The 16,056-nt window shown below is 55.2% G+C and overlaps 1 protein-coding gene across 1 annotated transcript in view; it reads left to right on the top strand.

Moving 5' to 3' along the window:
* Nucleotides 1–13,130, top strand: part of PACS1 (phosphofurin acidic cluster sorting protein 1) — a 165,105-nt gene extending 151,975 nt beyond the window's left edge. Inside the window, exons 14-24 of the mRNA XM_007978166.3 lie at nt 494–598; nt 1,284–1,390; nt 2,101–2,255; nt 2,448–2,558; nt 3,738–3,840; nt 4,335–4,377; nt 7,242–7,284; nt 7,581–7,716; nt 9,811–10,037; nt 11,283–11,402; nt 11,534–13,130. Of these exons, the coding sequence (XP_007976357.2) occupies nt 494–598; nt 1,284–1,390; nt 2,101–2,255; nt 2,448–2,558; nt 3,738–3,840; nt 4,335–4,377; nt 7,242–7,284; nt 7,581–7,716; nt 9,811–10,037; nt 11,283–11,402; nt 11,534–11,649 (1,266 nt within the window). The 3' untranslated portion in view covers nt 11,650–13,130. The remainder of the gene's footprint in view (nt 1–493; nt 599–1,283; nt 1,391–2,100; nt 2,256–2,447; nt 2,559–3,737; nt 3,841–4,334; nt 4,378–7,241; nt 7,285–7,580; nt 7,717–9,810; nt 10,038–11,282; nt 11,403–11,533) is intronic.
* Nucleotides 13,131–16,056: the final 2,926 nt, after the last annotated feature.

Genomic DNA, 16,056 nt, shown 5'->3' with positions numbered 1-16,056 from the left:
TGAGGTATTGTCCTTCTTGTTAATCACTGTTCCTGAAATACCTTTTGTTCCCTCAGACAGCAGGTCCCCACACAGCACTCACTGCCACTCTCATTATTTCTCTCCCCACTGCCCTCGTTTCCGTTTCTCTGAGCACCTGCTGGCCACCCTCTGCCTCTCCTCTCCTGGTTCTTATGCTGCTGCCCCTCCTGCCACCCGCACTGTTTCCCATCCACGAGGCTTGCTGCACCTCCCTCTCCACCTGCCCTGGCAGGACAACCACTGTGGCTTTGTTCCTTCTCTCCGTGTGTCCTCTAAGGACTCGCTTTGCTGCTGCTTTCTCCTCCTCTCCATCGTGGTCTGGCCAGTGGGAGACTGAGTCTCCCTCCCAAAGGCCTCGTATCTGTTCTCTCTGAACACCCCTGCTCCAGGGACTTCCCATGCACCAGTCCAGCAGCCCTGTCCTCAGGCTCCCTGGGGGACTCCCTAACAAGAGACACTTTTGTTCCTGCAGATTCCAAGAAAGGTGGTATATGACCAGCTGAATCAGATCTTGGTGTCAGATGCAGCCCTTCCAGAAAATGTCATCCTGGTGAACACCACTGACTGGCAGGGCCAGGTGAGTGCTGAAACTGCGAGACCACGTGGGGTCCTGGAGGGCAGGCAATGCCGGGGTGCATTGTCAGTGTGGCCTCCATGCTATTGCGTGGGGAGATGGGAAACTCACCCCTCCATCAGCCCCCGCCTGCTCTGAACTGAGCCCAGAACTCTGAGTTCTAGTCCAACTTCTGTCATTGTCCAACTTGCAGGATCTTAAGTCACTAACTTTGCTGTACCTCAGCTTCCTTATATGTTAAAAAACGAACAAACAAAAAGCAACAGTAATTCCTCCAGGGCACCAGGAGCGTCAGGCAGCATAGCGGAATGGAGGCCCCCTCGAGAAGCACCTGGCTGTGACCTCCAGGGCTGCCCCTGTGAAGGCAGGTCAGCAGGGCAGAGCATCCCTGCCTGCTCCCTCAGCGCTGTCCACCTGACTTAGACACTGGTGCCAGGGACACCTGGAGTGTCGTAGCATGTGAAACCCCCTAAGCCTTCCCATCTCTCACACTCTGCGTGTCTCGTGGGTCAGCCCCACCCTCTCCTTACTGGCAGTCTGGAGACCTGGCTGCCTTTGCCCAGCTTCAGTCTGAACTGCAGAGGACAGGGGCCCTGCAGCTCGGTCTGGGCCTCGCTTGCCTCTTGGCCCTTGTGAAGGAGTGATGTGTTCTCACCTATGTCCCTGCTCTCCTCCCTCCCCATCTCAGTATGTGGCTGAGCTGCTCCAGGACCAGCGGAAGCCTGTGGTGTGCACCTGCTCCACCGTGGAGGTCCAGGCTGTGCTGTCCGCCCTGCTCACCCGGATCCAGCGCTAGTAAGGGCTCTGGCCTCCGCTCTCCTGCCCTTAGGGATTCCCTCTGACTTCATCTTCCCACCCTGACTTCTAAGCAATTATAGACCCTTTTAGCCTCATCAGACTAAGAATCTGCAGAGGGGCGCATGTTTTAGGGGGTATCGGCAGCAGGCTGTGAGGCTCGAGGCCCCTGCAGACCCCAGAGGATCAGGGGTAGAAATATCAATTCCTGTGCTCCCTGCCTCCCTGCCTGGACTCCTGCCATGCCTTGACTTGCTTTATCCTCTTTAACCCATGATGGAGAGGACACACAGGTTTTAAAAAGATCTTTTATTCCTTCCAACTGCAACATGCTGGTAGACATTCAAGAGTCAGTGCTTCCCCCACCCTCAAGTCAGTGCTTCCCCCATCCTTAGGGCCTTCTTAAAAGGCCCGAGTCCCTTGCCCTTGTAAAAGAGAACTGTGGATTCCAGGCTTGGGGGTACGCACCCTGCGTTAGCTTCAGCTGTTCTGTCTGCTTCATGGGCAATGCCCTCTGACCCCGGATTTTCCTCTTGGTTGTGAAAGCACTGTGGCTTATTCCCTGTATGATCCTGTCTGTTTTATTTTGTGGATTGGTTTGCTTTTCCCCTGTGGGTTGTTGAGATCACAGAAAGTCAGCTCTGGGCCACCCACTGGGCAGGATCCTGGCACCGCCTGAGCACTGCTATGACACTCCCCTTCCTCCCCAGCTGCAACTGCAACTCTTCCATGCCGAGGCCAGTGAAGGTGGCTGCTGTGGGAGGCCAGAGCTACCTGAGCTCCATCCTCAGGTTCTTTGTCAAGTCCCTGGCCAACAAGACCTCCGACTGGCTTGGCTACATGCGCTTCCTCATCATTCCCCTCGGTAAAGACGGGCGGCACCAGGAGGGCATCGGGCATGAGGGTTCTGTAGACAGATACCTTGTCTGGAACAGGATGGTGGGGTTGGGACCTAGGAAGGGACAGTCAAGAAAACCAAGGCCATGACCAGGGACAGCTGATCCCACACTGTCTCATCTCCTGACCAATTCAACACCTCTGGTTTTCCATCTACCAGGTTCTCACCCTGTGGCCAAATACTTGGGGTCAGTCGACAGTAAATACAGTAGTTCCTTCCTGGATTCTGGTTGGAGAGATCTGTTCAGTCGCTCAGAGCCACCAGTGTCAGGTAATGGCCCCGTGTAAGGAGCTTACTTCCACCCCCGGGGTCCACAGGTGCCAGCCTGGCTGCAGAAGGAGGCCGAGGTCATGCTGCTTTCCTCCCTGCAACTCTCACCTTCCCGGTCACTCTGCCCATTCATTTTTCCGTAAGTGTTTATTAAGTGGAGTCTCACTGTGCACAGCCCCTCCACTCTGCCTGTTTTCAGCCTCTGCTATTTGCTCTGCTCCTGTTCATCTGGAAGGAACAACGGCCATGCTGGCGTAGTGGGCAGGGCATCTCTAGTTGTAGAGATGAAATACAAAGAGCAGAGAATAGCAGTCAAGTGACGAAACAGTCACTTGATAAATGAATAACACCACACCAACCAGGTGCTTTCTTGAATATCAAATAAAGGTAGCAGGGGTCAAGGGCGCAGTGGCTCACACCTGGAATCCTAGCAGTTTAGGAGGCCAAGGTGGGTGGATCACTTGAGCCTAGGAGTTTGAGACCAGCCTGGGCAACATAGCAAGACCCTGTCTCTACAAAAATTAGCTGGGCATGGTGGTGTGCGCCTGTAGTCCCAGCTACTCGGGAGGCTGAGGTGGGAGAATTGCTTGAGACCAGAAGGTTGAGGATGCAGTGTCATCACACCACCGCGCTCATCACGCCACCGCGCTCATCACGCCACCACTCATCACGCCACCGCGCTCATCACGCCACCGCGCTCATCACGCCACTGCACTCCAGCCTGGGCAGCAGAGTGAAACTCTGTCTCAAAAATAAAATAAAATAAAAATTAAAAAATAAAGGTGGCAGGTATCAGAATGAGGTTGAGCTCTTCCAGGCTGAGAGGTAGTGAGGGCCTGGTGCAGCTGAGAAGGAGGTGATGGCAAAGGTCTGTGGGGTGGGGTGAGGCTCCTTCAGGCCACCAGATGGGTATGCACAAGGACAGGCAGGAGCAAGTAGGCATGAGAAGGGTGTGAGTGGCCCAAGAAAGAGCAGGACTTCGAGGAACTGCAAAGATTGGAAGGGAGAGGACCATCCTTGGGCTCATAATTCCTTCAAACCAGAAGGACCGTAAAGCCCCATCCTTCACTCAACTTGAGAGTGTGACGGGTCTCAGGAAGGGAGCCCTCTCCGAGAGGGTCTGCAGGTTTGCCAGCTGAAGTCAGTGGGGCAGTTAGTGATCTCTTGGCTTTTCTGCAGAGCAACTGGACGTGGCGGGGCGGGTGATGCAGTACGTCAACGGGGCAGCCACGACACACCAACTTCCCGTGGCCGAAGCCATGCTGACCTGCCGGCATAAGTTGTAAGTTTGACTTTGAGGGGTTTCTTAAAAATAGGTTGGGTGGGTTAGAGGAATCTTGGGTCTTCCTTGCTTTTTCACATTTTTCTTCTCCACATTCTACATTCCTTCATAGGAACCCAAAAGGATGTGAGTGGTTTTTACCGCCACCTCCCCAGCACTCCTTCCTTGCCCAGAGCCTTCCACCCATAGGAGCCTGAGTTCATCAGTTTCCTTGCCTGCCCCTCAGTATAAAGCAGCCCATCCTCATAGCTGGAACTCAGACGTGGGAAGCAGGGAGCGTAGTTTGCATGATCAGGTCATTTGCCCTCATTTTGTGAGTTCCACATGCCCACCAAGTCTCAGACCTTCCCCGTGCCGCCCCAGGATGTGACAGGCGGAGGCAGCACAGCATCCTGGACTCTGCTGCAGCCACAGTGAGACAGTAAAGGCCCATTCCCCAGCACTCCTCCCTGTCTCCCCTACTAACTGTGATGCTCTCCTGTGTCTCCCAACAGCCCTGATGAAGACTCCTATCAGAAGTTTATTCCCTTCATTGGCGTGAGTACTGACTCCCTCTGCTCGGCACCCCACCCATTCTCCTGGTCTTCCTGTTCCCCCTTACGCAGGAAAACGAAAGATTCATCTAGAACAGTGGTTCTCCAGACACTGGAGATTTTGCCCCCAGGGGCTACCTGGCAGTGTCTGGAGATGTGTTTGGTTGTTATACTGGGGGCAGCCAGTGGGTGGAGGCGAGGGGGTGCCACTGGTCATCCTCCAGTGCACCGGAGGTCCCGCAGCAGAGAGTGGCTTGGCCCGAAGTGTCAGTAGTGCAGAGGTAGAGAAACCCTGGGCCAGGACGTGGATTGGGCTGTCCCTTTTAGTGTCCACCTTTTCCAAATCACAAACGGTTGCTGGCTCCATCACTGGTGACTCCTGTTTATTACACCAGGCCCTGACCTTGCTGCCTTTGCCCAGGTAATGATGTCCAGACGTGGCTCAGGGGAAAGGGAGCTGCCTCGGCAGTAGTGGAAGGCGGCATTCAGAAAAGTCTGAAAACAGATACTTTTGTCTTCATGGTTGGATAGGCCACTGAGAGGAAGGCTTTCTTCTTTCCTTTTTTATTTAGCTGGGGAGAAATCTCTATACTAGTAAACTTTGAAAGTCAAGGAAGAACCCCGTGGATGTCTCTGATGGCAGGTGCGCTGCTGGCCATCTGTTCATCAGCAGCTGGGCCACAGGCTCAGCCTGACCTAGGGAGGGGCCCGGGGAAGCTGTGCAGCCCTGCCAGGGGCCGGAGCATGGCACCGGAGCAGGACCGAAAACTCCGATTTCCACTTACAAGAGCTTTGCATTTCCCTTCCAAACCAGCTTTTATCTTTATTTTTAATTTTTTTATGAGATGGAGTCTGACTCTGTTGCCCATGCTGGAGTGCAGTGGCACGATCTCAGCTCACTGCAACCTCTGCCTCCCGGGTTCAAGTGATCCTCCTGCCTCAGCCTCCAGAGTAGCTGGGACCACAGGTACATGCCACCACACTCAGCTAATTTTTTTTTTTTTTTTTAGACAAGAGTCTCACTCTGTTGCCAGACTGGAATGCAGTGGCATGATCTCGACTCACTGCAACCTCTGCCTCCCAGGTTCAAGTGATTCTCCTGCCTCAGCCTCCCAAGTAGCTGGGATTACAGGTGCACGCCACCATGCCCAGCTAATTTTTGTGTTTTTAGTAGAAACAGGGTTTCACCATGTTGGCCAGGATGGTCTCGATCTCTTGACCTCATGCTCCAGCCACCTCGGCCTTCCAAAGTGCTGAGATTACAGGCATGAGTCACCGCGCACGGTACGCCCAGCTAATTTTTGTATTTTTTTGCTGAGATGGCATTTCGCCATGGTGCCCAACCTGGTCTCAAACTCTTGGACTCAAGAGATCCACCTATCTCGGCCTCCCAAAGTGCTGGGATTACAGGCGTGAGCCACCATGCCCAGCCAGCTTGTATCTTTTTTTGTAATTTCCTTGAGGCTCCCTTGTAGCTTCTAGACAGGGAGGGGCTCATGTGGATGATGGGGCCTAGCTCCGTGCTCTTCCTGCTCTCTGCACATCCAAGATGTGGATGTCTTGAGTGATCTCAGGAGATACCTGAGCTAGGGAAATCCAGCAGCCCCTTTTCGTGCCTTGCAGAGCCTCCTATCCTGCAGTCTAGCCACTCCTCGGTTAGCCCCTGGGCTGCTCCCATAGCCACGTTACAGGCCCCAGAGGACCATGGCCCATAGCTGCAGCCGGTGGTTTGACACATCTTTGTGGAGCTGTGAGTTGCTGCTCACTCAGGCTTCGCAACCGAGAGAGAGATAACAAATTTAAAACAAATTAAAAACCAAAAGAGCTAGCAACCTCTTCAAATGCCAGGCGAACAAGGAGAAAAGGGATGTTATATCCAGGAAGCCCCAGAGTGGCAATTTGTTCCTCTCCGGGAATCAAAAGAAGGGCGCGTAGAGAATCGGGACAGACTTCAGCGAACACAGCCTTGCTGTCACAGCAGCCTCCAGGCAACCACCTGCAGGCCTGTGCGGTAGACTTCGCCCTACCAGGGTCCAGCCCTCTGGACTCCCAGCCCAGCTGCCTCTTTGCTTGGGACTGGGCCCAGGTGATAGGGCCCAGAACTTCACCTGTCACTTCAGACCACAGCCTGGATGCTCACCTAGTCTGTGACTGTGTTCTTTTCTAGCCACTGGAGGGCCCAGGCTGTCCTTTCCAGAATTCTCTATGGAGAATTGAAAATTCCTAAGGAATCCCCTCACCCCCATTCAGTACTCCTCCAGATTCCAGTAAGACCAGAGAGGAGAGGGCTGGTATCCACAGCTTAGCACATCCACTTGGCTTATAGACACTCCCACCTGGCAGAGACAGAGCCATCTTCCTAGGCCCTCTGCCCACAGGACCCTAGAGAAACGAGATCAGGACATCACAGTGATTCCTGCCTTCAGCTCTTTATCCCCAGAGAAGAGCTGCAAAGTCTCACTTGCCCCACCTCATTGTTGCAACTAGGTTTTGTTTTGTTTTGTGTTGTGTTGTTTCTACAGCTGGGCTGCTCCAGATTTGCAAAGATTTTTTTATTTACTTATTTATTTATTTAACGTATTTATTTATTTTGAGATGGAGTCTCGCTCTGTCGCCCAGGCTGGAGTGCAATGGCACGATCTCAGCTCACCGCTTCCCGGGTTCAAGCGATTCTCCTGCCTCAGCCTCCCAAAGTGCTGGGATTACAGGCGCCACGCCACACACCCGGCCCAGATTTGCAAAGATTTTAAAGCCGACAATAAAATAATGTGTAGTGATGGCTCTTGTGCCAACCATCTGTTTCTGGTTGGATCAGAACATGCCTGCTGTAATAGGAGGATCTAATGAGTGCCTCTTCTCTCCTTGCAGGTGGTGAAGGTGGGTCTGGTTGAAGACTCTCCCTCCACAGCAGGTGAGCCTAGGGCTTCCTTGTTCTGTGGAGTGAGGCTGGTGCCCTCCCTGTCTTCCCTCTAGTCCAGTAGGCCAGAAGTTAAGCTCTGGATGTCCTGAGGGAAGTCAGAGCTTGAGCAGGAAGCCTGTGGGTGCCCTCACTCCCCCGCTGCAGTGGTGGCTGGGGGAGGTGGGGAGGAGCCTGGGGCCAAAGGAGGAAAGCAGGCCATGGGATGGGAGGAACCCTGGCTCCTTCCCACCACCCAGTCAGGGATAGCTTCCTCTGGCCAACTGTGTTTGTCGTTTGTCCCCTGACAGGCGATGGGGATGATTCTCCTGTGGTCAGTCTTACTGTGCCCTCCACGTCACCACCCTCCAGTTCGGGCCTGAGCCGAGATGCCACAGCCACTCCTCCCTCCTCCCCATCCATGAGCAGCGCCCTGGCCATCGTGGGGTAAGGCTCCTGCCCGTACCTGTCCTGCCATGCCCTCCATCAGGCCCACCCGGCTGATTCCAGTGACAGGCATATGGGCTTAGAAGGTAGCCACAGGAAGCCAGGCGTAGTGGTGCACACCTTCGGTCCCAGCTACTCAGAGGCTGAGGCAAGATGATTGCTTGAGCCCAGGAGTTTGAGGCTGCAGTGAGCCATGACTATGCCACTGCACAGTAGCCTGTGTGACAACAAGACCCTACCTCTCCAAAAAAAAAAAAAAAAAAAAAACCCAAAACACTAAAGTTAGAATTCGGAGACATGTCACTAGCCGGCCTGGTCATGGGAGGACACTTTCTGCCCTGTTTCACAGTATTGGGCTGAATGAGACAGTGTTGGCAGAGAGGCCTGTAAAGTGCTGTGCAAGTGTCTTGTTATGGGACCTCCCAGGTGGTAGAAAGAGCATGACACTTGGGAAATAAAACACACATGGATTTGAGTGGTTCTGTCTTCTGTCTGTCCACTGCCTTAGCTTGGACAGGTTACTGAACTTGAATTTCATCTAATGAAGAGAGGTGAAATGGCCACCTTGCAGGACTGTGGAGCAGGTTACATAAGAACATGGAAACCGAGCGCGCTGGCTCATCCTGTAGTTCCAGTCACTCTGGAGGCCAAGGCCGGAGGATCGCTTGAGCCCAGGAGTTCAAAGCTAGGCCTGGGCCACATAGTGACGTGGATTGGGCTGTCCTTTCTAGTGTACTCCTTTTTTCTTCTTCTTTAGAGATGTGGATTGTCTCCTTTGGTGACAGTCAGAGGGCCTCTCTAAAGGAAACAATCCACGCCTCTAAAAAAGAAGAGAAAAAGAACACGTGTGTCAGTGCCTGGCACTGTGAGGCGGCCCTGCTGAGGTGCTGCAGCCGGAGCGGGAGCAAGCAGCAGAGCTCAGGTTCAGGCTGAATCTCTGAGACCACTGGAAGTGGTGATATAGTGGGAAGCCATGTCTTTAGGATCTCAAGTATCTACAGTTTAGATCAAGGGTCCAGGAGCAGGGGGCAGAGGGAGGGTGAAGGGGTGGGCTCCTGACAAGAAGAAGCTGAGGTGAGGAGAGCAGGCATGGTCAGCACTGGGAGGGAGCAGCCTTCCTCCCTTCCCCCATTTTGCTGCCTTCCACCTTCCCCTCTTCCCTTTCCTTGTAGCAACAGAGGATGGCATTGGCCAGTGACTTCCCCCAAAGTGCCAGTGAGGTATTGGGTGGCACGAGGCCTGCCCTGGAGCTAGAATCCCAGTCCCTGGTCTCCCTCACCCTTTGCTCCTCAGGGCACTTCCCTCCAGGGTCTTCTGGAGGGAACAGTAGAGGAAAGGAGGAAGTACTCACTTGGCCAGATTCTGCTCTGGGGACCTCAGGTTCCTGGCCTCCTGGAGGCGTTTTCTCTCATCTCACCGCTCAGCAGAAGGGTTTCTGTCCAGCATGGATTTGGGCAGCCTTGGCAACAACCCTTCCCTCCACCTCCTTTCCCTTCCAAGTTAATCCTGTTTTTTAATGGAACCTCTGAAATGAGGCAGAAAAAGTCAGATGACTTTCCTGGCCTGTGTACCTATTGTGTCTGACACCTCCTTTCAAGACACATCAGCCCTTTTCCCAGGAGCTAAAATTATTGCTGAGCTAAGAGTGCCATGAAAAGGACAAAGCTACAGGTCAGGTGGCACCAGCCGCTGTCCTGAGGCTGCACTGGAGCCGCCCACAGGGGCTTCTGCTGGGCGTATGCGTGTGTGTGTGCGCGTGCGTTATGTGTGTGTATATGCATGTGTGCGCATGCACTTACATACACACACACTTTCTTCCTTCATAAAGCTTCCTCCTCTGCTGCCCTCATCATCCTGTGAAGCTTTTATTCGGTTTCCTTTTCGTGACTTGGGCCTTTATTTTCCCCTGCTTTGTTCTCAAATCAACCTGATTCCCCTCTGCCACATGAGCTGCTCTGTGTGTCTGGAGGGAACAGAGCCGCAGCCTTCTTCAGCCTGCCCTCCTGGGGGCTGGCGTGGCCCCTACCCCATTGGGCCCATGTAGTTGGGAGCTGAAGGCAGAGCTGACCTCTCCTCTTTGTTCCCTTTCCTCAGGAGCCCTAATAGCCCATATGGGGATGTGATTGGCCTCCAGGTGGACTACTGGCTGGGCCACCCCGGGGAGCGGAGGAGGGATGGCGACAAGAGGGACGCCAGCTCGAAGAACACCCTCAAGAGTGTCTTCCGCTCGGTGCAGGTGTCCCGCCTGCCCCATAGTGGGGAAGCCCAGCTTTCTGGCACCATGGCCATGACTGTGGTCACCAAAGAAAAGAACAAGAAAGGTAAGTGCCCCCAAGGCCAGGGAAGACCAGGGGCTACCAGGCCTCCTGTCTCCTCTCTCAGGATCTGGGAATAAATCTTCTTTTGGGATATTTGGGATGAAGAAGCATCCCATGGTCTGGCATGGGGTGCAGGGGGCAGTCCCACCTCCCCTTGAGGGACAAGGCCATTCCTTCCGTCATACAGGAAACCGAGGCTGCAAAGTTGCTTGGTCACTCTGCTGAGCTGAAGCACTTTAGGGGCTGAGGCAGCGGCTGCTCTGTATTGAAGGGGGCCTTTCTGGCCACTGCTGTCTGGGAAGGACTGCAGACAGGGAGAGGCCTCTCTGTACCACAGCTCCAGGTCCCTGTGACGCAGGAGCAGAGCACTTGCACCCAGCCCTGGAGGCCACTCCAAAGAGGCTTCATGAGCAAAAGGAGGTGGTTGTGTTTTCAGGATTAAGGGGCATACAGTCCATTCTGGATAGAAGGGGTAGATTAAGGAGCTGGAGGTAGAGTTGGAGCTGGCCCAGCTCCTGTGCATGGGAATGAGGCAGGAACCCCCATGGCCAGGCCAGTGCTGCACAGTGCCTGCCACCATTGGTGTCAGCTAGGGACCCACAACTGGCTGTGCACCTGCAGCGCTGGCATGACCCCGACCCTGCCACCTTTGGGTGCTCCAAAGCAGCTGTGCCTATTTCTGTGTGTGCCTCCCCTCTGCAGAGTTCCCCTGAAGGGGGATCAGACAGGGTTGTGCCAGGCCCACAGCCAAAACCCACGGGCTGCAGCACGGAAACTTGCAAGGTGTTCAGCAGTGCCCTCCCTGTCCTTGCTTCCTTTCTGGAGTGGGAGTGGAACGGGGAGCACTCTCCGGCATCCCCAGGGCAGCGTGAGGACAAACTCATGCTCCACTGGCTCCTGCACAGAGCGCATGCCTGATAGGGAGGCAGGCCCCTGCCCCACAGGCTGCCTAGAACGTTCCAGCTGGAAAGGACTTCAGAGACCATCTGGACCAAGGTCTTCGCTGAACAGGCGACGATATCGAGCCCCAGGGGGAGGAGTGGGACCTTAGCCAAAGTCACCAGCCCAGTGCTGGGACCGGGTCAGGAACCTGAAGATCCTGACCCACAGCCCAGTGCCAGGGAGGAGGGGTTGCTTTGCAGATCACCTCCCCTCGCCACAGGAAGAAGGGAACAGTGGGGGCTGGGGAGGAGAGGGGTGATGGCTTCCCCAGGGGCTGGGACACAGGTGGCCTTGCTTCCTTTCCAGTTCCCACCATCTTCCTGAGCAAGAAACCACGAGAAAAGGAGGTGGATTCTAAGAGCCAGGTCATTGAAGGCATCAGCCGCCTCATCTGCTCAGCCAAGCAGCAGCAGACTATGCTGAGAGGTGCGAGGGCGGGCAGGGCCGGGAGGGCAAGGAAGGGACTGGAGAGGGAGGCAGGCAATGGCCCTTCCCTAGGGGCCCTGGGGAGATGGCCTGAGCAGTTCGGTCACCACTCCTCTCCCTGTCACCCCCAGTGTCCATCGATGGGGTCGAGTGGAGTGACATCAAGTTCTTCCAGCTGGCAGCCCAGTGGCCCACCCATGTCAAGCACTTTCCAGTGGGACTCTTCAGTGGCAGCAAGGCCACCTGAGGCCCTGTCTCCCAGCCACTTTCCCTCCTGGCACTGCCACCAGCCTCACCGCCTGCGGGCAGGGGGAGGCCAGCAGGCCCGGGCCCAGCATCCCTTCCCTGGCACCAGGGTCTGCCTCTCACTTGCCCAGGTCCCAAAGGACACTGCCACAGGGACGCCTCCCCTCCCCTCCCCTCCAACCCATCCCTGTGCAGCCCCTCCTCGTTCCTGCTTTTCCCCTTCTCCCTCCTGCTCCAGGCCCAGGGCGTGATGGTTTTGCCTTCTGGTACCCATAGTCCCCGGGACTGAGTACTCCAGGCCTTCATCCGACTTCCAACCTCCTTCTTGTGGTATCAGTTTCCTTCCCGGAAATGGGAAAGCTGGAATCCTGGTCCCTAGCAGGAGAGCCTAGTCCTCCCCTGGCCCCTCCAGCCATCAGGGTGCCCTCTAAGACGCAGCTGCCAGATCCACTCACTCTGCCTCCTCCAGCAGGACCCAGGGCCACTTTCCACTCTTGTGGGGTTCTCCGCCTGCCCCAGAGCTTCCCAAGGGAGGGTAAGGGGGTGCCCTGAGCCCACGGGACCCCTGCTCCACAGCTCACAGGGGCAGGAGGTAGCTCCCCCACCTCGAGGACCCTGTTGCTATGGTAACACAGTGTTTCGAGGACAGAGGGGCCTCACAGTCTCTCCCACCACCCGTGCACGACTTCCTCACCACCCCCAGGTTCCTTGCAGATGTCGTGTGTGTCCTGAGTGTTTCTTTGATTCTTTGCACACCAAGTCTTTTGGTTGTACCGTGTGACACACACTGTGCACCAGTCACTGTCTTCACGACTTCAGCCCTTGTTGATGATGCTCCTGCCTCTGTCTCCCAGCCCCTCACCCAGCACAGCTCTGCCTGGACTTGGAGAGATGGGAGGCAGACCACCAACACCATACATGCTATCTGTGGCCCCTTAGACATCCCATTTCATCTCCCATTCATCTCCCTCCCGCCACTGTGTCAGTTTGTCTGCCTTTCCTTGCTGTATTGTTCCTCCTCGTTAGGCCCCAGCCTGGGCCCAGAACCATCCTCCCAGCCAGGTTTCCCTCCAGCAGGCTCCTTCCCTCCCTGTCACCTCCCTCTCACCAACTGGGGGTCTGAGCCCCTCAGTCTTGACCGTCCATGTTCTCAGGAGTGGTTGAGGACACAGGGCCCCAGCCCAGCCCTCCGCATCCCCCAGCCCAGCCCTCCATGCCCCTCAGCCCGGCCCTCCGCACCCCACAGCCCCTTTGGAGCTTTTCTCTTGTTCTCTCAATCCTTCCCAGAGGTTTTTGCACAGAACTCCATTTTGAAAGTGTTTTTCTCATTCTCCATACCTCCCCCAAGCTCTCCTCCTGCCCTTTCCAGGGCTCAGCCCTGCTGTCCTGAGCGTCTCCTGGGCCAGAGAGAGGAGATGGGGGTGGGAGGGACTGAGTTGATGTTGGGTTTTTCATTCAATAAACTGGTGATTTCTTACCGACTGCCTTGGGCTTCTGTGCCCCCTCACTGTGCCGCAGGAGCCGCCCAACCCCTTCTCCACAGTGCAGCCCAACTCCGGTGAAAATCCGCCAGGAACGTGGGTGGAAAGAAGCATACTCCCATGTTCTCAGTCATGGAAACAGGCATGAAGGTGTCTTACCTGGCATGAGGCAGGCAGAGGTCGGAAACAGGAAAGATGCCATTTCCACACCAAAAGCCCGTTTCTCCCCAGGACCCACCATCCCCAAATCCCACTTCCCAAGGCAGTGACGTGTTGAGTGTGGCTTCCCCATCTTCTGATCAAAGGTTAGAACTTAGCTTCTCTCCCCTGCTCCAGGTTGGTGAAGTCTGAGCCAGCGGGGTCTTTGCCTCTGCAGGTGGAGGGAACAGGGCTGAGGTCCATCTATGTTCCATCTGAGGTCCATCCCTTTCCTGCCTGCCCTTGACTTAGAGATGGAAAGCAGTAGTAGCCACTGTTCCCTGGGCGCCCGGTTCTTCCCTTGGCTTCCAAGACAGGCCTGCACAGACAGCCTCCCTCATGAAGAAGGGCCCAGAGGCGGCCTGGCGCAGGCTCATGCCTGTAATACCAGGACTTTGGGAGGCCAAGGCAGGCGGATTGCCTGAACTCAGGAGTTTGAGACCAGCCTGGGCAATGTGGCAAAACCCCGTCTCTACTAAAAAAATACAGAAAATCGGCTGGATGCGGTGGGTCACACCTGTAATCCCAGCACTTCGGGAGGCTGAGGTGGGCAGATCGTGAGGTCAGGAGATCGAGACCTCCTGGCCAACATGGTGAAACCCCGTCTCTACTAAAAATACAAAAATTAGCTGGGTGTTGTGGCACATGCCTGTAATCCTAGCTACTTGGGAGGCTGAGGCAGGAGAATCACTTGAACCCAGGAAGTGGAGGTTGCAGTGAGCCGAGATTGCGCCACTGTACCCCAGCCTGGCGACAGAGTGAGACTCCACTCAAAAAAAAAAAAAAAAAAATTGCCAGGCATGGTGGTGTGTGCCCGTAATCTCAGTTACTCAGGAGGCTGAGGCAAGAGAATCGCTTGAACCCAGGAGGCAGAGGTTGGAGTGAGCTGAGATCATGCCACCACACTCCAGCCTGGACGACAGAATGAGACTCTGTCTCAAAAAAAAAAAGTGCCCAGAGGTGAAGGCTTGCAGGAGGGGCAGCGCTTGGCATCCTTGCCCTGCAGGTACAGCCCCAGAGGAGTTGATGGCCATCCAGAGCCTGCTGTTACTGGCCTCAGTCTTGGGTTCCCCAAGCCCTGTGCCCAGAATTCCTCACATAGAGAGGCTTGGGGACCCAGCTGTGTGGCTGTGTGCAAACTCTCTGAGCCTAGAAAATGAAAATCCTGCCTGCCTTCTAAATGAGGTGATAGCGGGGCTGGTGAGAGGAAAGCCCAGGAGAAGCATATCCTGCCTAGTGTGACCTGGACCCAGGGTGTGAGTGTGGCTGCAGAGCAGGGTGAAGTGCCCACGAGGCCTTCCCAGAGCACAGCCAGGCAAGGGCTGCAGGGCAGGAGCTGTACGGAGCTGGGGGCCAGGGAGCTCCAGTGGAGGGGGTGAGACAAGTAGACTTGGACCCCAGCTTCTGGCCCTCTTAGGTTCTGGCTTAGACCTAGGAGAGAGGGTGAAGGGTGAACTCTCAGCCCGTCTGCATCTGACACCATATCCTCAGCCTCCCCTTCTGTGGCAATAAATGCCCCACCCTGCTCCCATCTTCGGGGCCCATCCCTCTCCACTCCTTGAGGGCTTTGCTCCTACAGTCATCTTCTCTCCTGCACCGTGGGTTCTCCCCTCTGCCGGGACTTTCCACCCACTTACACGCATTCCAAGTGGATATAGCTCAATATTAAAGATCAGAGACTTCCAGATTCCCTTCAGCTGCCATTCTTTGTCTCTGCTCCCCTTAGAGCAAAACTGTTCCAAAGAGCTGTGTGTGTTCCCCGTCTCCATTTCTGCCCATTCCCTTCCGTTTTTTTCCTCACAGTCCTGCCAAAAGTTTCCTTTCCAAGGTTGCCAGTGACCTGGATTGCCCAGTCCTCTCAGTAGCATTGGATGCAAATAATCACCTGCTGGAGTCTTTTCACCTGGCCTGTGGACAGCTCTGTGCTCTCCTCTCACCTCCCTGGCCTCTCCTTCTTGGCCTCCCTTGCTACAGTGTCCTCAGCTTCCCAGCCTTGAAACCCTGGAGGACTTGGGGCTCCAGCCTCTAATCTAGCCTCCTCTCTCCCCACACTCAGCCCTAAAGGGAGCTCACTCCGCCCCATGGTGTGAAACGTGCTCTCCTGGGGAGACTTACCTCCTAGTAAATGCAAACTCCATTCTTCAGTTCTGAGGCCGAAAACTGGGGAATCCTCCTCGATTCCTGTTTCTCTTGTACCCACCATCCAATCCATGAGCAAATCCTCTAGGCTTACCCTGACAGTGCCTCGCCCCTTCCTCTACTGGAAGGGGCAAGATTATCTCTTGGAAGGGGCAAGATTATCTCTGGAAGGGGCAAGATTATCTCTACTGGAAGGGGCAAGATTATCTCTTGTCTGGATATTGCAATAGGCTCCTAATTATCCCTGTTCACACCCTCTTCTCCCCATAGCCTGTTCTCCACTCAATAGCCAGAGAGATCTTTCAGAGCTGAGCAGATCGTGTTGGATTGCTGATCCAGGCTGTGCAGTGTCCCACCCTAGGCATGTAAGCGGAAGCCTCACCTGTGAGGGGCCCACATGGTCTGACCTCCCAGGAGCTGCCGGATCTTAATCCCTCTTACGCTTCCCCTCCTCACTGGCCTCTCAACATTCCTCAAACACCACTCGGCCTCAGGGCCTTTGCATGGACCTTTGGTCCTGTCCATCTTGCTGCTGCCCCCAGGCCCATGTGGCTTGCTCCCTCATTCAGGTCTTGGCTGAAATGTCACCT

The sequence above is a fragment of the Chlorocebus sabaeus genome, chromosome 1 (assembly GCF_047675955.1).
Source record: "Chlorocebus sabaeus isolate Y175 chromosome 1, mChlSab1.0.hap1, whole genome shotgun sequence".
Classification (NCBI taxonomy): Eukaryota; Metazoa; Chordata; class Mammalia; order Primates; family Cercopithecidae; genus Chlorocebus; species Chlorocebus sabaeus.
The sequence above is the reverse complement of the archived record's forward strand: the minus strand, read 5'-3'. Positions and strand labels throughout refer to the sequence as shown.